Source organism: Oncorhynchus clarkii, chromosome 31 (assembly GCF_045791955.1).
Source record: "Oncorhynchus clarkii lewisi isolate Uvic-CL-2024 chromosome 31, UVic_Ocla_1.0, whole genome shotgun sequence".
Taxonomy (NCBI): Eukaryota; Metazoa; Chordata; class Actinopteri; order Salmoniformes; family Salmonidae; genus Oncorhynchus; species Oncorhynchus clarkii.
This window is the reverse complement of record NC_092177.1, coordinates 21,405,985-21,425,798: the sequence shown is the minus strand read 5'-3', so window position 1 is coordinate 21,425,798 and position 19,814 is coordinate 21,405,985. Positions and strand designations below refer to the sequence as shown.

The window sequence follows — 19,814 nt, the reverse complement described above, 5'->3', positions numbered from 1 at the left end:
TTGAAATTGATTGTGGTAAGTTCATATTTTTTGAGATGTGAATACCAAGTATGTCTACTTCACCATCCGCCCATTTTATTGGTAAACTACAAATCACATGTTATTTTATTTGTTACAACAGGTGTAGAGGTAGCGTAAACACTGTGTCTTTTAACGATCCAATACGTAATATGGTACACTTGTCATAATTAGGTTTTAGTCCAGAGAGGCTAAAAAAGTGATCAAGATCTTCAATGTGCAGGGATCCCGATTGCAGACTTTAGAAAAAACTTGAGTCATCGGCATAAATGGACACTTTTTTTGTTTTTATCCCCTGGATTTCTAACCCCCTGATGTTTTTGTTGGATCTAATTTTAATAGCTAGCATTCAATGGCCATTATAAATAGATATGGAGACAACGGACAGCCTTGTTTTACTCCTCTTAAAAGCTCAATACTTTCTGAGAAGTAACAATTATTTACTATTTTGCATCTGGGGTTGCTGTACATAACTTTAACCTATTGTATAAGAGATTCACCGAAATTAAAGTAGCCATACTTTATCAAACGCCTTTTTAAAATCTGCTATGTAGACCAGACCTGGTATCTTTGAAGTTTCATAATATTCAGTTGTTTCAAGTAATTGTCGTATATTATCTCCAATATATTGTTCATGTAAAAAAATAGTATCAGGATGAACAATATCTGGTCAAACTTTTTTTATTCTATGTGCTATGCATTTTGCCAGGATTTTCACATCACCACATTGAAGTGTAAGAGGCCTCCAGTTTTTTAAATGGACTGGATCTTTATACTTACTTACTTACTTCCTGTTTTAGTAATACTGAAATCAGACCTTCTTGTTGAGTACCTGAAAGTCTACCATTTTTTTCCCAATATCCCCATTCACATGGAAATTCTGTACGAGTTCAATTTAAGTCCATTTAAATTACAGGTTGTAATGCAACAAAATAGGAAAAACGCCAAGGGGGATGGATACTTTTGCACTTTTGGCACTGTACCACCTGGTGATGTCACCATGGGAGACCAAAACTCCATCCCACCAAAACAGGTTGAAATTTCAGGTGGTCTTTTCAAACAGCTCTTACTCTAAAAGGGCATTATCATAATTTTCACAATTTCATAGCATTGTTCCAACCTCATAGTGTGTAAATATATAGAACAAACAGGAAAATCAAGTTTTTGACTGAAAGTGGGCCTTTAAGGCTACTTGTAACATAGTTAAATAAACATGTTAAATGTTCTGTAAACCTGTAGTCATTGCATTTTAGTTCAGATACGTGGTTGATGCATATTTTATGTCTATCGATTATTATTTATAATAATGTCACTAAGAGTCTTGGTTTGATTATTTCTATCATGTGCCCATGTGACCTTTTTCAGATTCAAGAAGAGTGACCATGGAATTTTCCATTTTAGGACAGGCTTGCAGAAAATGAGTTCAAAGGTAGGCTACTGTAGGCTGACACGCATGAAGGTCTGTATAGGCTGAAGTACCCCACCACCGCCACAAAAGTGTCACCTGGCTAGTTAGTACACAGAGAGTATACATATTTCTGAAAGGGCAAATCGTGTTTTATCCGTTATATGCTTTACTATGAAGAAATGTCTTCAATAAAACATGTAGGAATAATGCATTTGCGCTGTTGAATATTATACTCTTCTTAGTCACCTTGCACTTTGCCTATTGATTACCTATCAAATCAAACGCATTTTGATAGTAGAATTGATTGTAATAATGAAACATATTTTATCCTCAACTCACTCCTCCCTGTAACCGTTGTGCAGCTGAATACCAGGCTGAGGGAGTGTGACCAGAGACTGACAGAGGTGCGTAATGAGTACCTTCTAACACTGTCTGCCGTCAACTCTCATCACCAGTACTACTACACTGCAGAGCTGCCTGCCATCATGAGGGTAAGAGCACCTGGCATCTCCTAACGGAATACTGTCTCTCTGGATTCTCATCATGAGTCTGTCATAAGACTGAACACACTGCATCGTCCCCTCAGACGTACCTCCTGTCAGTGAAAAAAACTTCCTTTGTGTTTGTGATGAGTCACTGCTAGTTTACATAATTTCCTGTCCCATTGTGGTTGTCTTAGCTGTAGAGTGGAGAGCACAAACTACACCGAAATTAATCCAAATAGGAAATCCTCAAATGTTCCTTTTTGGCTTTTTACCTTTGCAAAGTAATCAGGTGAGTCATAAGTTCAGCTCAGTAGAAACCATTCATTTCAGGGGTATTTCCCCCTCAGAACATTCAAAACACAACAATCTTCTTGAAAGTGTCTATGTCTCAATCAAGGGAAATATCACTCAGTGACTCAACTCTTGTTATTGCAGTAACCAATTCATTATGAATCAGTTGATTCAAATCCCTCAGACTGAAACATTGGAATGACTGAAACATTGGAAAATAAGGAAAGGGCATTTCCTTCTCAAATCACCTCTGATTTTGTATTGCATCAGGGCTTTGGCTATAACCCCAGCTCTCACCTCTGTCGTTTACTCAACAGAGACTGGACAGTGACCTGTATGAGCAAATCCGAGAACACTTCACTCTCTTGTGCTGCACAGAGATCGACACCTGCCGGTCAACGCATAGTAACTTTAGCAAGATCTGCGAGAACTACACCAAGGTGAGGCCGTGCGTGGGATCCACTGAAGTCCTTTTCACAGTAAAAACCTTCCACAGACAGTAGCCCCACTGTAATACCCAGAGCTGTGACATTCCTCACCTGGGCATTGCTGATGGAGGCCAGACAGACCACTGACTGATGTTCTGTTCTATGGGAGACATGTGAACTAGTGTCTGTGTCCCAAATAACACCATATTCCCTATATATTGCATTACTTTTTACCAGGGACCATAGGGCTTTGGCCCAAACTAGTGAACTATGTAAGAAATAATGTGCCAATGTGGAGGTAATGAGTGTTTGTGTAATGACCGTTGGTGGAAGAAGGTGAGGACCAAGATGCAGCGTGGTAAGTGTTCATCATTATTTTAATAAACTGAACACTAAATACAACAAGGAATAAAAGAAACAACCGAAACAGCTCTGTCAGGTGCAAAACACACTAAACAGAAAATAACTACCCACAACCCATAGTGGGAAAACAGGCTTCCTAAGTATGGTTCTCAATCAGAGACAACGATTGACAGCTGCCTCTGATTGGGAACCATACCAGGCCAAAACCAGAAATACAAAACATAGAATGCCCACCCCAACTCACGCCCTGACCAAACTAAAATAGAGACATAAAAAAGGAACTAAGGTCAGGACGTGACAGTTTGTTTGGTTCTCTGATAGGTGTCTAGAGAACGGAACATCCAGATCTTCCTCCAGGAGTTCCCGGTCTTCACCAGAACAGCCGGCTTTCACTTCCAGGTTGCCCCTAAAGACAAGGTGTGGCTCACTGTAGTACCACTGTTCTTTATTACCATGTAAACACCATTATATCACAATTAATATCCACAAAGCTGTTTGAATAAAACCTTGATTGAGGTGAAAATGTTGAAATTTCCATATAGACTTTTGTGTGTGAGATAATCCCAGCTTCACCTCCTGTTCTTTCTAAAGGTGTGCATTCTGAAGCAACATAGCTCCAGTGCTGAGGGGGAGAGCTGTTTGGACAAGGAGGCCCGCAAGTGGTCTGCTAAGGCTGCCAAAGACTACAAGATCATCTCACACGGAGATAGGGTGAGTAGTGGGCGAAAGCTCTGTTTACCTCTGGTTCGGGAGCTTGACCTTGTGTAACCTCTGTCTACCTTCCTCATAGGCACTGCAGATGCTGGACAGGCGTTTCAAACTGCTGTCAGGAGACACAGGAGTCAGCGTGGAACAGAAGATGGTGGGGGTGAAGGAGAGTGTGAGGAAAGCACAGGTAGGACTACTACTAGCCCAACACTACTGTTACAGTTAGCTACTACTAGCTCAAAGTAATGTTACTGTTAGCTACTACTAGCCCAACGTAATGTTACTGTTAGCTACTACTAGCCCAACGTAATGTTACTGTTAGCTACTACAAGCCCAACGTAATGTTAATGACCTCACATTACCCTCCTACTATTCCACCCTACCAGGAAATGGATAATGATAAGGCAAGCAGTCATTAACCAGGCTTTATCAGAGTTCCTCTTTGATACACTGGTGTTAGCCGCCTTTACACTCTTAGAAAAAATGGTTCCAAAAGGGTTCTTTGGCTGTCCCCATAAGATAATCCTTTTTGGTTCCCCTCTGTGGAAAGGGTTCTACATGAAACCCAAAAGGGTTCTACCTGGAACTAAAAAGGGATCTTCAAAGGTTTCTCCTATGGTGCAGTGTAGAGGTGGATGTAGTTATTTAATGCTAAGTGACTGGTGGGTGATGAGACCAAGGCTGCGTGTGTTCTAGGCCTATAGCCAGATGCAGGATGCTTTCTACTACTAGAGCCTTTGTAGAGCTAACGGCAGGGCTCTCTCTCTCTCCACTCTGCCTGGCCCATTGATGAGCCAGGTGGATGCCCTCTATCTGGATCTGAATGGAATGTGTGTCACTGCCTACTTCCTACTTCCCACAAGGACAAATGCAAATGCTGCTGGCATCATGCGTCAGTTGGAACTGTTCATTCAACCCACCACCTCCTCCTGCTTTATTCAGTTGTCTTGGGCTCAGAGTAAGCGTTATGTGATGTAATCAAGCTTTTGTATTGGCCTGAAAAAACATGTTTCTTTACTTACAAGAAAGAAGTTGGGTTTAGGAAACATAATGCAGCCAATATGCTGTTAATGTACTGCTGATATGAACCTAGTATGATGCTACAGCCAACCCCAGATGTCCTTGATGACTACAACGCTTATTTTGCTGTGATGTTTAATGAATATTATTAGTATTATGGCTTATTCATATGTAGTGTGTTTAAGTTATTATGTCTGAGATGTTACAGTGTCTGAGGTGTTACAGTGTCTGAGATGTTACAGTGTCTGAGGTGCTACAGTGTCTGAGATGTTACAGTGTCTGAGGTGTTACAGTGTCTGAGGTGTTACAGTGTCTGAGGTGTTACAGTGTATGAGGTGTTACAGTGTATGAGGTGTTACAGTGTGTGAGGTGTTACAGTGTCTGAGGTGTTACAGTGTCTGAGGTGTTACAGTGTCTGAGGTGTTACAGTGTCTGAGGTGTTACAGTGTCTGAGGTGTTATAGTGTCTGAGGTGTTATAGTGTGTGAGGTGTTACAGTGTCTGAGGTGTTACAGTGTGTGAGGTGTTACAGTGTGTGAGGTGTTACAGTGTGTGAGTTGTTACAGTGTGTGAGTTGTTACAGTGTGTGAGGTGTTACAGTGTGTGAGGTGTTACAGTGTCTGAGGTGTTACAGTGCGTGAGGTGTTACAGTGCGTGAGGTGTTACAGTGCGTGAGGTGTTACAGTGCCTGAGGTGTTATAGTGCCTGAGGTATTACAGTGCCTGAGGTGTTACAGTGCCTGAGGTGTTACAGTGCCTGAGGTGTTACAGTGCCTGAGGTGTTACAGTGCCTGAGGTGTTACAGTGCCTGAGGTGTTACAGTGCGTGAGGTGTTACAGTGTGTGAGGTGTTACAGTGTGTGAGGTGTTACAGTGTGTGAGGTGTTACAGTGTGTGAGGTGTTACAGTGTGTGAGGTGTTACAGTGCGTGAGGTGTTACAGTGCGTGAGGTGTTACAGTGCGTGAGGTGTTACAGTGCGTGAGGTGTTACAGTGCGTGAGGTGTTACAGTGTCTGAGGTGTTATAGTGTCTGAGGTGTTACAGTGTGTGAGGTGTTACAGTGTCTGAGGTGGTACAGTGTCTGAGGTGTTACAGTGTCTGAGGTGTTACAGTGTGTGAGTTGTTATAGTGTGTGAGTTGTTATAGTGTGAGGTGTTACAGTGTGTGAGGTGTTACAGTGTGTGAGGTGTTACAGTGTCTGAGGTGTTACAGTGCGTGAGGTGTTACAGTGCGTGAGGTGTTACAGTGCCTGAGGTGTTACAGTGCCTGAGGTGTTACAGTGCCTGAGGTGTTACAGTGCCTGAGGTGTTACAGTGCCTGAGGTGTTACAGTGCCCGAGGTGTTACAGTGCCTGAGGTGTTACAGTGCCTGAGGTGTTACAGTGCCTGAGGTGTTACAGTGTGTGAGGTGTTACAGTGTGTGAGGTGTTACAGTGTGTGAGGTGTTAGTGTGTGAGGTGTTAGTAGGTGTGTGAGGTGTTATAGTGTCTGAGGTGTTACAGTGTCTGAGGTGTTACAGTGTCTGAGGTGTTACAGTGTCTGAGGTGTTATAGTGTCTGAGGTGTTACAGTGTGTGAGGTGTTACAGTGTGTGAGGTGTTACAGTGCGTGAGGTGTTACAGTGCGTGAGGTGTTACAGTGCGTGAGGTGTTACAGTGCGTGAGGTGTTACAGTGTCTGATGTGTTACAGTGTCTGAGGTGTTACAGTGTCTGAGGTGTTACAGTGTCTGAGGTGTTACAGTGTCTGAGGTGTTACAGTGTCTGAGGTGTTACAGTGTGTGAGGTGTTACAGTGTGTGAGATGTTACAGTGTCTGAGGTGTTACAGTGTCTGAGGTGGTACAGTGTGTGAGGTGGTACAGTGTGTGAGGTGGTACAGTGTGTGAGGTGGTACAGTGTCTGAGGTGTTACAGTGTGTGAGGTGTTACAGTGTGTGAGGTGTTACAGTGTGTGAGGTGGTACAGTGTGTGAGATGTTACAGTGTCTGAGGTGGTACAGTGTCTGAGGTGGTACAGTGTGTGAGGTGGTACAGTGTGTGAGGCGGTACAGTGTCTGAGGCGGTACAGTGTCTGAGGTGTTACAGTGTCTGAGGTGGTACAGTGTGTGAGGTGTTAGTGTCTGAGGTGTTACAGTGTCTGAGGTGTTACAGTGTCTGAGGTGGTACAGTGTGTGAGGTGTTACAGTGTGTGAGGTGGTACAGTGTCTGAGGTGGTACAGTGTGTGAGGTGTTACAGTGTCTGAGGTGGTACAGTGTCTGAGGTGGTACAGTGTCTAAGGTGTTACAGTGTGTGAGGTGTTACAGTGTGTGAGGTGTTACAGTGTGTGAGGTGTTACAGTGTCTGAGGTGGTACAGTGTCTGAGGTGTTACAGTGTGTGAGGTGTTACAGTGTGTGAGGTGGTACAGTGTGTGAGGTGGTACAGTGTGTGAGGTGGTACAGTGTGTGAGGTGGTACAGTGTCTGAGGTGGTACAGTGTGTGAGGTGTTACAGTGTCTGAGGTGGTACAGTGTCTGAGGTGTTACAGTGTGTGAGGTGGTACATTGAGTTGTGGCTGTAAAAGGGATGACATTGAGGAAAAGTAATCTGGTATAAGGTACCTGTGAGAGACGTGTGGGAGGGGTGACAGGTAGTAAGTGGTGTGTGTGTGTTTGTGTGTGTCCAGGTGAGCCGGGTGAAGGCGGAGTCCAGGCTGGCGCTGCTGGCGTCGGCGGGGGTGGACGTGGAGCCATGGCTGAGCAGTGCTATGACCCAGGCAGACGAGGAGCTCGAGAGGGACAGGAGGCTGAGCGAGGCACGCATGTCCAACGGAGATATCTCCGAGGACGAGTTTGAGTTCACAGACTTCGACGACTACGATGAAGATGGTGACACTTTCATCGATTCAACTTCCTGCTCGGTGCCGTGTGGATACCCCTTGGCTTGCATGGTTCTCTACAGCTATCAGGTGACAATATCAGGACTTAACATTTTAGAAATGTCAACATTACAGGAATTGTTGTGTGTAATTTTCTGGCCCATCTTCCTGCAGGCCTGCCAAGGAGACGAGCTGTCAATCACAGAGGGAGAAGAGCTTCAGGTGATAGAGGATGGAGACATGGAGGACTGGCTGAAGGTAAATGAGGACAGATTTCTCTCTGCCTGCATCCCAAATGGCACCCTATTCCATATTTAGGCTCCATAGGGCTCTGGTCAAAAGCAGTGAACTATGTAGGGAATAGGGTGCCATTTGGGATGCAACTTTTGTCTCATGGAACAGTGCTATTTACTGTAGCAGGCAGTTGTTCCCACGCATTTGCCCACTCTACCAAATGCCTGCGGTCTCCTCACTTCCTGTTTCTACTAAGCACAGTGTAAACAAACTGCCGGTCTTCCTGTTTGAGAAAGAGAGGCTTTATTTCGCTTCAACTTCATATTTACTGATCCGTAACAGTTGTGAAAAATAACGGGTCAATTACAACCAACATTAAGCACTGTCAACATTAGGTGAGCTCTCTGTAAACCATTAATGAGATCCCACACAGTTGATCTCAACTGCAACAACTATTGGCCACCATGTTACCGCTCCCTAAAAGTGTTAACTTTAAGTCATGGTTACTGCCAACATTTTTCAAGACTATTTAGCCCTCTGGTGGGTATTATCTTCAGAATAAATTAAACCTTCTATTTGAGCAGACTAAGCACAGATTTGACTATTTAACAATCATTCCTCGTTTACTGTGACAATTTAACATTCACATTTTATCGGAAGATAAAGTATCCTGAACTATCCACATTCTAAAATTGGTAACTAAATCAAGCCAATCATGATTGAGTTTGATATATAATATATGATTGAATATAATATATGTTTTCATAAAATTATAGTCTAATCAAATTATATTATAATGTAGCCCAAACATAGATGTCTATAATGTATTGTACTTTACTGTACTGTACTCTACAGTACCCCTGTGCACAAAGCGAGGTTCGTACAGAAATGGTTTGACGAGATCGGTGTGGAAGAACTTGACTGGCCTTTGGGGGAAGGCCGCTTTGTGCACACGGTTATTGTTATGCTGAAACAGGAAAGGGCCTTCCCCCAAGCTGTTGCCACAAAGTTAGAAGCACAGAATCGTCTAGAATGTCATTGTATGCTGTAGCGTTAAGATTTCCCTTCACTGGAACTGAGGGGTCTAGCCCGAACCATGAAAAACAGCCCGAGACCATTATTCCTCCTCCACCAAACTTTACAGTTAGCACCATGCATTCGGGCTGGTAGTGTTCTCCTGGCATCCGCCAAACCCAGATTCGTCCGTCGGACTGCCAGATGGTGAAGCATGATTTATCACTCTAGAGAATGCATTTCCACTGCTCCAGAGTCCAATGGCAGCTAGCTTTATGTACTGTATGTTTGTTATCGTGTGTGTGTGTGTGTGTGTGTGTGTGTGTGTGTGTGTGTGTGTGTGTGTGTGTGTGTGTGTGTGTGTGTGTGTGTGTGTGTGTGTGTGTGTGTGTGTGTGTGTATGCATGAGTCTGTGTCTATGTTTGTGTTGCTTCACAGTCCCCGCTGTTCCATAAGGTGTTTTATTATGTTTTTTAAATATAATTTTACTGTTTGCATCAGTTACTTGATGTGGAATAGAGTTCCATGTAGTCATGGCTCTATGTAGTACTGTGTGCCTCCTATAGTCTGTTCTGGACTTGGGGACTGTGAAGAGACCTCTTGTGACATGTCTTGTGGGATATACATGGGTGTCCGAGCTGTGTGCCAGTAGTTCAAACAGAAAGATTGGTGCATTCAACATGTCAATACCTCTCATAAATACAAGTAGTGATAAAGTCAATCTCTCCTCCACTTTGAGCCAGGAGAGATTGACATGCATATTATTGCTATTAGCTCTCTGAGTACATCCTAAGGCCAGCCGTGCTGACCTGTTCTGAATCAATTGCAATTTTTTTGTGGCACCTGACCACACGACTGAACAGTAGTCAAGGTGCAACAAAACTAGGGCCTGTAGGACCTGCCTTGTTGATAGTGTTGTTAAGAAGGCAAAGCCTCACTTTATTACGGACTTCTTCCCATATTAGCTACTGTTGTATCAATGTCACGTCCTGAATATTGAAAACCTGTATTTTCTATGGTAGAGTAGGTCAGGGCGTGACTAGGGTTTTTTGTTCTAGTTTATATCTTCTATGTGGGGTTCTAGGTTTGATTTTCTATGTTGGTGATTTGTTAATTAGAGGCCTCTGGTTATCGTTGTCTCTAATTGGGGCATTTTTTCGTTGTCTCTAAAGTAGCATTTTTTCCACCTGTGGGTTATGGGATATTGTTTATGTATAGTGTGTTTGAGCACTACGTAGTCAGCTCCCCGTACTCATCCTGAAAAGTGTGTTAAAGTTCCGGAACAATTGATGCCGGCTATACGCACCGTGTCTCCAGTGCGCCTCCACAGCCCGGTATGTCCTGTGCCTGCTCCTCGCACTTTCCCTGAAATGCGTGTCCCCAGTCCAGTACGTCCTGTGACTCCTCCTCGCACTCGCCCTGAAGTACGCTTTCCCAGTCAGGTACGTCCTGTGCCTGCTCCTCGCGCTCGCCCTGAGGTGCGTGTCACCAGCCCGGTACCACCAGTGCCGGCCCCAAGCACCAAGCTTCCTGCGATGATCCCCTGTCCAGAGCTTCCGGCGACAGTTCCCAGTCCAGAGCTTCCGGCGACAGTTCCCAGTCCAGAGCTTCCGGCGACATTTCCCAGTCCGGAACCTCCTGAGACGGTCCACGGTCCGGGACCTCCTGAGACGGTCAGCGGTCCGGGACCTCCTGAGACGGTCAAGGGTCCGGGACCTCCTGAGACGGTCAAGGGTCCGGGACCTCCTGAGACGGTCAAGGGTCCGGGACCTCCTGAGACGGTCAACGGTCCGGGACCTCCTGAGACGGTCAATGGTCCGGGACCTCAAGGTGCAACAAAACTAGGGCCTGTAGGACCTGCCTTGTTGATAAGGCAAATACAAATACAATGCTTTTAGTTTTAGAAATATTTAGGGCTAATGTATTCCTTGCCACCCACTCTGAAGCTTACTGCAGCTCGTTGTTAAGTGTTGCATTAATTTCAGTTGCTGTAGTAGCTGACGTGTATAGTGTTAAGTCATCTGCATACGTAGATACTCTGGCTTTACTCAAATGTCGTTAGTAAAATTTGAAAAGAGCAAGGGGCCTAAACAGCTACTCTAGGGAATTCCTGATTCTACCTGGATTATGTTTGAGAGGCTTCTATTAAAGAACACCTGTTAGACAAGTAACTTATTCACATTATAGCAGGGGGTGTAAAGCCATAACACATGTTTTTCCAGCAGTAGACAATGATCAATAATGTCAAAAGCTGCACTGAAGTCGAACAAGACAGCCCCCACAATCATTTTATCATCAATTTCTCTCAGCCAATTTCTCATCAGTCATTTGTGTAAGTGCTGTGCTTGATGAGTGTCCTTCCCTATAAGTGTGCTGAAAGTTTGTTGTCAATTTATTTACTGTGAAATAGCATTGTATCTGGTCAACAACAAAAAAATCAGAAGTTTACTAAGGGTTGGTAACAGGCTGATTGTTTGGCTATTTGAGCCAGTAAAGGGGGCTTAACTATTCTTGACTTTAGGTTCCCTCCAGGCCTGAGTGCACACACTCTCTAGTAGGCTTAAATTGAAGATGTGGCAAATAGGAGTGGCAATATTGTCTGCTAATATCCTCAGTAATTTTCCATCCAGATTGTCAGACCCCGGTGGCTTGTCATTGTTGATAGACAACAATAATGTGTATTGTCTAGTGCATATTCTTACAATAAATATTGATTAATTACCAGCCTTGCTATTTTCAATGTTCCTGATAGTCAATATTTAATTGGGGCCTGGAGTAGTGAAGCTAGACCCAGCTGTGTGGTATCTAACTAATTTGACACAGTACAACGGGAGATCAACTGATCTGGTTTATTCTTGTGGCTTTTTGGTTGCAAGCAGTTTGTTTTAACACGCCGGTGCACGTAATCTCCCGTTAGTAGCGTTTTAAGAAATCCAGCACCAACCTGCAGCTGCGCGTTAAGCCTGTTGGTTGCAATTGACCCAACGAGACTCCATAATTCACCCAACAAGACTCCACAATTCACCCAACGAGTCTCCACAATTGACCCAAAGAGACTCCATAATTGACCCAACGAGACTCCATAATTGACCCAACGAGACTCCATAATTGACCCAACGAGACTCCATAATTGACCCGACGAGACTCCATAATTGACCCGACGAGACTCCATAATTGACCCGACGAGACTCCATAATTGACCCGACGAGACTCCATAATTGACCCGACGAGATTTCATAATTGACCCAACGAGACTCCATAATTGACCCGACGAGACTCCATAATTGACCCGACGAGACTCCATAATTGACCCAACGAGACGCCATAATTGAATGGCTATAATACTATCTTCTTAACACATCTATGAAGTCCAACTGTCCCTGAATATACTATCCCTAAAGCCATGTTATTGACACTCACTGACTGTGTGCTCCTCTCCAGGCCCGTAATGCAGCAGGCCAGGTTGGCTACGTCCCTGAGAGGTACCTGCAGTTCCTGTGGTCACCAGGAGAGGGCTCCTCTGTCTGCCTGGCGCAGGGCTTCCCTTGTCCCCAGCTGGACTGGTCCTTCAACAGTTCCAGCTCCTCATCAGAACATTCCAAGAGGCAGCAGGGCCGCTCCCCTCACTCTGGGGGTTAGTAGGGGCTCTTCTGTCTTAAGAATCATCACTAACCAGAAAGCTTCTCTCCCACCTCTGAATGTTTGTGACATGATTCATACCATTTGGACAAGTGGCCAAATTCCAGGTTCAAGCTGTCATTGATATAACTGTGTCAACATCTTGTTAAGCATTAGTAATGCTGTCGCCATCTTGTTAATCACTATTAATGTAGACAACGTTTACCCATGTATTACTGACTTGTCTGAGTCTGTTCTGTGACGAATGTCTGGCACGGGCTCTGTTTGAGTACCAGTCTGATGTCTGTGTGTTTGGGTCTGGTCTGTTCTGTGGTGTAGGTTTGGCACGGGCTCTGTTTGAGTACCAGGGCCAGGGTCCAGAGGAGCTGTCCTTCCCAGAAGGGGCGGTCATTAGGCTGCTGCGCTGCCGCCAGGGGGAGGTGGACGACGGCTTCTGGGAGGGAGAGCTGGACGGACGCTTGGGGGTCTTTCCTTCTCTGGTGGTGGAGCTGCTTGGGGACGGGGAGAAAGAGGAGGAAGAGGAGGTGAGAGATCTGATTTACCCTCTGAATGACACTTTGTTGTCAAATGTACCTGGACTCAAAACATACATGGAGTGATGAGAAAGAAAGCTTTGAACATACAGTATGGATGAGGTCTATTTGTGAAGTGTGCCACCTTGTGGTATAATACTGTACAACACATTCCATAAGACTAGTCAAGTGATAGAAGATTCAACTCTGCAGATAGAATTTGGAGTCTGTTAAAAAAACTCTGCATTCTTAAGGGGATTACTATTATTTTCATGATCTGAATTCCCATTGTTTCTACATTTAATTCTGCAGAGCCTTCCCACCCCCACTCTTCCTCCATTCTCTCCACCCATCCCTATTTCTGGAACCCCCTGCAGTCTCCTCTGCTTCTCATCAGGCCCTGGGTCCTGGTCTGTAAACAGTACGCCCCCTAAGGACCCGGAGGACAGGTTGCAGGCTTCTTTCTCACTGAAAACACAGAGCCTGTCAGACAGCAGGGCAGGTGGGGATTAACTCTCAGTCATCATAGAAAACCAATGTACAGTACACGCACTGTTAGAAACACAGTAGTCTTCATTAATAATGTACAGTACACGCACTGTTAGAAACACAGTAGTCTTCATTAACAATGTACAGTACACGCACTGTTATAAACACAGTAGTCTTCATTAACAATGTACAGTACACGCACTGTTATAAACACAGTAGTCTTCATTAACAATGTACAGTACACGCACTGTTATAAACACAGTAGTCTTCATTAACAATGTACAGTAAGCGCACTGTTAGAAACACAGTAGTCTTCATTAACAATGTACAGTAAGCGCACTGTTAGAAACACAGTAGTCTTCATTAACAATGTACAGTAAGCGCACTGTTATAAACACAGTAGTCTTCATTAACAATGTACAGTAAGCGCACTGTTATAAACACAGTAGTCTTCATTAACAATGTACAGTACACGCACTGTTTTGTTCCTTTTCTTTTCTCTGAACACTGTATCTGTTCTTGTTTTCTCTCACATCCTCTCAGAGAGTGCAGGCAGCACACACAGCTCACCTGACCTCTCAGCCGGAAGAATACGACCGGTATGTAGACTAGACTAGGGCTGGGTAGGGCAGGGCTGGGTAGGGTGGGTAGGGAGGGGCTGGGCAGGGCAGGGTAGGGATGGACTGGGTAGGGCAGGGCTGGGTAGGGAGGGGCTGGGTAGGACTGGGTAGGGTGGGTAGGGAGGGGTAGGGATGGGTAGGGTGGGTAGGGGGGGCTGGGTAGGGCAGGACTGGGTAGGGTGGATAGGGAGGGGCTGGGTAGGGCAGGGCTGGGTAGGGTGGGTAGGGGGGGGCTGGGTAGGTCAGGGATGGGCTGGGTAGGTCAGGGCTGGGTAAGTCAGGGCTGGGTAGGGTGGGTAGGGATGGGTAGGGAGGGGCTGGGCTGGGTAGGGGTGGGTAGGGTAGGGATGGGGAGGGATGGGTAAGACTGGGTAAGACTGGGAAGGTTTGGCTTGGGCTGGGTAGGACTGTGTAGGAAATGGTAGGCCTGGGTAGGAGAGGATAGGGCTGGGTAGGCTTGGTTATGGGTGGTTAGGGAAGGGCTGAGTAGGACTGGGTAGTGTTGAGTAAGGCTGGGTAGGACTGGGTAGTGTTGAGTAGGGCTGAGTAGGACTGGGTAGTGTTGAGTAGGACTGGGTAGTGTTGAGTAGGACTGGGTGGGACTGGGTAGTGTTGAGTACGGCTGGGTAGGGCTGGGTAGTGTTGAGTAGGGCTGGGTAGGTCTGGGTAGTGTTGATTAGGGCTGGGTAGTACTGGGTAGTGTTGATTAGGGCTGGGTTTGGCTGGGTAGGACTGGGTAGTGTTGAGTAGGGCTGGGTAGGACTGGGTAGTGTTGAGTAGGGCTGGGTAGGACTGGGTAGTGCCGAGTATGGCTGGGTAGGACTGGGTAGTGTTGAGTAGGGCTGGGTAGGGTTGGGCCGGGTAGGACTGGGTAATGTTGAGTAGGGTTGGGCTGGGTAGGACTGGGTAGTGTTGAGTAGGGCTGGGTAGGGTTGGGCTGGGTAGTGTTGGGTAGGGATGGGTTCAGCTGGGTAGTGTTAATTAGGACTGGGTAGTTTTGAGTAGGGCTGGGTAGGACTGGGTAGTGTTGGGTAGGGCTGGGTTGGGCTGGGTTGGGATGGGTAGGGCTTGGTAGTGTTGAGTAATGCTGGGTAGTGTTGGGCTGGGTAGGCCTGGGTAGTGTTGAGTAGGACTAGGTAGGACTGGGTAGTGTTGAGTATGGCTGGGTAGTGTTGAGTAGGACTGGGTGGTGTTGGGTAGGACTGGGTAGTGTTGAGTATGGCTGGGTAGGACTGGGTAGTGTTGATTAGGGCTGGGTAGGATGGGTAGTGTTGAGTAGGACTAGGTAGGACTGGGTAGTGTTGAGTATGGCTGGGTAGTGTTGAGTAGGACTGGGTGGTGTTGGGTAGGACTGGGTAGTGTTGAGTATGGCTGGGTAGGACTGGGTAGTGTTGATTAGGGCTGGGTAGGATGGGTAGTGTTGAGTAGGACTGGGTAGGACTGGGTAGTGTTGAGTATGGCTGGGTAGGACTGGGTAGTGTTGAGTAGGGCTGGGTTGGGCTGGGTAGTGTTGAGTAGGACTGGGTAGGGCTGGATAGGACTGGGTAGTGTTGAGTATGGCTGGGTAGGACTGGGTAGTGTTGGGTAGGGCTGGGTTCGGCTGGGTAGTGTTAATTAGGACTGGGTAGTTTTGAGTAGGGCTGGGTAGGACTGGGTAGTGTTGGGTAGGACTAGGTAGGACTGGGTAGTGTTGAGTAGGACTGGGTAGTGTTGAGTAGGGCTGGGTAGGGTTGGGCTGGGTAGTGTTGAATAGGACTGGGTAGTGTTGGGTAGGACTGGGGAGTGTTGAGTATGGCTGGGTAAGACTGGGTAGTGTTGAGTATGGCTGGGTAGTGTTGATTAGGACTGGGTAGTTTTGAGTAGGGCTGGGTAGGACTGGGTGGTGTTGGGTAGGACTGGGTAGTGTTGAGTATGGCTGGGTAGGACTGGGTAGTGTTGAGTAGGGCTGGGTAGGACTGGGTAGTGTTGAGTAGGGCTGGGTAGGATTGGGCTGGGTAGTGTTGAATAGGGCTGGGTAGGACTGGGTAGTGTTGGGTAGGACTGGGTAGTGTTGAGTATGGCTGGGTAGGACTGGGTAGTGTTGAGTAGGGCTGGGTAGGACTGGGTAGTGTTGAGTAGGGCTGGGTAGGGTTGGGCTGGGTAGTGTTGAGCAGGGCTGGGTAGGGTTGGGCTGGGTAGTGTTGAGTAGGACTAGGTAGGACTGGGTAGTGTTGAGTAGGGCTGGGTAGGACTGGGTAGTGTTGAGTATGGCTGGGTAGTGTTGAGTAGGACTGGGTGGTGTTGGGTAGGACTGGGTGGTGTTGGGTAGGACTGGGTAGTGTTGATTAGGGCTGGGTAGGATGGGTAGTGTTAAGTAGGACTGGGTAGTGTTGATTAGGGCTGGGTAGGACTGGGTAGTTTTGAGTAGAGCTGGGTAGGACTGGGTAGTGTTGGGTAGGACTGGGTAGGACAGGGTAGGGCTGGGTAGGGTTGGGTGGGGCTGAGCTGGGTAGGGCAGGGCTGTGTAGGCCTGGGCTGTGTAGGCCTGGGCAGGGCTTGGTAGAGATGGGTAGGGATGGGTAGATATAGGTAGGGATGGGTAGAGCAGGTCTGGGCAGGGCTGGGTAGGGTAGGGCAGGGCGGGGTGTGGCAGGGCAGTGCTGGACTTGGTGGGGTAGGGATGGGTAAAGATGGGTAGGGGTGGGGTGGCTGGGTAGGACAGGGCTGGATAGGGCTGGGTACGGCTGGGTAGAGATGGGCTGGGTACGGCTGGTCAGGGTTTGTGCCGCTTCCTCATTTTCTTATATCCTTTTTTGTGGTGTCCTATCATCTTGATTGAATTTTGGTGCATAAAGTGAGGCGGCTCAGTTTTTCAGTCATTATATTATGCTCCGTAAGCGTGAACTCGCTCTTAAATCTTTTCAGTTGATCTGCTGAATGCCCTCTCTAAAGCTCAAAATGCACTATTACTGTAGTTAGAATGTTTTGTATAACTACATTCAGTCTCTTTTGAAGCGTTTCATCTGTTTGTCTGTCTTTATTCATTGTTTTGTTGTCCCAGACAAGGGCTCCCCCTCTTCCCCCAACTCAGAGACACTCCCCCATGCCCTGAGGAAGCATGTGTGGGGGAGTGTTCAGAAGAGACAGAGTGGACACCACAGGAGAGTCTTGTGCCTTCACCGAAAGGATGAAACACACCCTCACCGGGACTTGTACAGTATGAGCTTAGTCTCTTCCTGACAGGCTACACTATTTTTGAAAGTTAGTATTCTTGTATTGTTTACGTGATAATATGTCAAAAAGCATGGATTCATCTGTCTCTGAGCTTCAGGGACATCATTCACCAGTTTTCAGAAGTATTAAACTATCTTGTAGGAAGTGATGTTTATAATTTGCGTATGATAAGATACAGGGTTATTTGAGATCCTGTAGAAATAAATGTTCAGTATTGCAGTTCAAATAAGCTTGTGCCTGATGTTTTTTTTTGCTTGCATGATAATATACTGTATTAATTATACAGTAGTAAACCATATATAATGTACTGTATTAATTATACAGTAGTAAACCACATAATGAACTGTATTAATTATACAGTAGTAAACCATATTCTACATGTCATGTTCTATTTCCATGAGAACCAGAATCAAACATGGACACTGAGATGTATTAAACAATCTTCCTGGTGTGTTTGTGCTTGTTAGTATCTTACCTCAGAATTACAGGATGGTTGAAGTATCAGAACGAAATGCTCTAACAGTACCACTTTGGGTTAAGTCCACCTCAGCAATTAGTCATACGAACAACAAAGGTCAAATGCATAGCTTTAATATATACTTAGTTTGATTCCTTAAGAATTGTTCATTGTACAGCTGCATTTTCACATTTGAGATGACTCACATCATCAGGTTGTTGATTAATAGTATGCATTTAATATATGTTTTCCTCATGAGTTATTTCCAGCTTCGGTCAATGAAAACACATGCAATATATGATTCTAAGGCCATTACAAACACATTTAAATATATTTTACACTCAATGGACACAGTGTAAGACTAAGGAGTTAGATCATTACTGTGAACTGATAATGCATGTAGCAGCCATGACCAGCAGAGGAGACCACATCCTGGTAACACATACAGGAAATGATTCCTGTATGTGACGATTCCTTCGATTCCTGTATGTAACGATTCCTTCGATTCCACAAAAATAATACTTTGGTGTGCTTTTGTTTGCCAGTTAATTTGAAAACATGAAATCATATTCATATTCTGTGCTTAGCAGAGCTATAACCAGATATAGTACCATTCACATATGGAGTTACAGTACTGTTCGCTGGTGAAACATTTATGACTGGGACATACAGTCAGATATATACAGTAGTAAGCTTTTGATTTCTTGACCATTTCACATCTATGATGTATATTAAAGTAAACATGTCTAATGCATATAAACGCCATTTTGTTAGTTGTTCTTTATTGCGTATTATAATATTTTCAATGTTGATACTATCTCTACAAGGTCATTGTAAATAATAAGTTGTTCTTAACTGACTTGCCTACTTAAATAAAAGGTTAAATACAAATAAAAAAGCATTTTCAAAGTGCTATGCATCTGTAGTAAATGAAAACAGATTAGTTTCAAGCAAAACTAGATTAAATAATCTGGTATCAAGAGTTTCACATCATTTCCATAATTCAAATTCAGCTCAGGAATATTGTCATCGTATGGCTAAAACCGTATTCTCTGGCTAATAAGGAAATATCTGCTGTGCAAAAAAATGAACACAGCCTTAATGCCCTGTTGACATTGGACATCATATCACACTGAAATCCCATTGGTTCTTTGTTAAAATGATGAAGTGCAGCAATAAGGAATTGGAGTCAACGAGTGAGAAGAGGTGAGGCGTATGTTGTATGTCTGTGAGAGAAACACTGTTCACTACTATGGATCAGGGTCCTATTCATTATGATACACCATAGCAAATGTTTTGCAACAGAAAACAAAAACAAGCATTTCTTATTGGACAAATCAGGTAGGTCCCTCCCTGTTTCAACCAAATTGCTTCTGTTTGGTTCCTAGTAAATACAACCCTGGAAGTATATGTTTCTGTCCATGACTACACATTATTATGTAGTCCAGTGGGAATATTAAAGCCACCCTGACACAAAACAAATTACCACTACAGATAAAATACCATCCTAATGATGTATATTTATCAACTGCAGTGCTGGCCTATGGTTTCTATATGAATAAGACTTAAGCGTGTACGCTGCTACTGTATGCTTCCAAGTAAACAACATAACATATTCCAGTACCTTAAACATACATTCTAGAGTCATTAGCTAAAAGCACTATTCCGACTGAAACATTTTGTAGTATTTGTTACGGTTGGTTAAGGACTAGCTTTTGTTTTTTTAGTTTTCTCTGAGAATATCAAAAGTGACATAACTATCCTCTGTATCACGTCACTGTACCATACCCAGCACAACATTTCTCAGGGCAGGGAGACTTCTGTCCCACTGTACCATACCCAGCACAACTATTTCTCAGGGCAGGGAGACTTCTGTCCCACTGTACCATACCCAGCACAACATTTCTCAGGGCAGGGAGACTTCTGTCCCACTGTACCATACCCAGCACAACATTTCTCAGGGCAGGGAGACTTCTGTCCCACTGTACACATAAGAACTTAATAAGATTGGACACAGCTGAGTCAATGGAAAAATAGATGTTTCAAAGTGATCTAAGACGGACTTTTGG

At 45.0% G+C, this 19,814-nt stretch overlaps 1 protein-coding gene across 1 annotated transcript in view; it reads left to right on the top strand.

The window, feature by feature from the left end:
- LOC139390536 (F-BAR and double SH3 domains protein 1-like) overlaps window positions 1-18,643 on the top strand; it is a 28,144-nt gene extending 9,501 nt beyond the window's left edge. Inside the window, exons 7-19 of the mRNA XM_071137712.1 lie at window positions 1,384-1,447; window positions 1,789-1,917; window positions 2,520-2,642; window positions 3,315-3,410; window positions 3,585-3,704; window positions 3,784-3,888; window positions 7,376-7,657; window positions 7,742-7,825; window positions 12,257-12,449; window positions 12,773-12,978; window positions 13,279-13,468; window positions 13,999-14,054; window positions 17,116-18,643. Of these exons, the coding sequence (XP_070993813.1) occupies window positions 1,384-1,447; window positions 1,789-1,917; window positions 2,520-2,642; window positions 3,315-3,410; window positions 3,585-3,704; window positions 3,784-3,888; window positions 7,376-7,657; window positions 7,742-7,825; window positions 12,257-12,449; window positions 12,773-12,978; window positions 13,279-13,468; window positions 13,999-14,054; window positions 17,116-17,166 (1,699 nt within the window). The 3' untranslated portion in view covers window positions 17,167-18,643. The remainder of the gene's footprint in view (window positions 1-1,383; window positions 1,448-1,788; window positions 1,918-2,519; window positions 2,643-3,314; window positions 3,411-3,584; window positions 3,705-3,783; window positions 3,889-7,375; window positions 7,658-7,741; window positions 7,826-12,256; window positions 12,450-12,772; window positions 12,979-13,278; window positions 13,469-13,998; window positions 14,055-17,115) is intronic.
- Window positions 18,644-19,814: the final 1,171 nt, after the last annotated feature.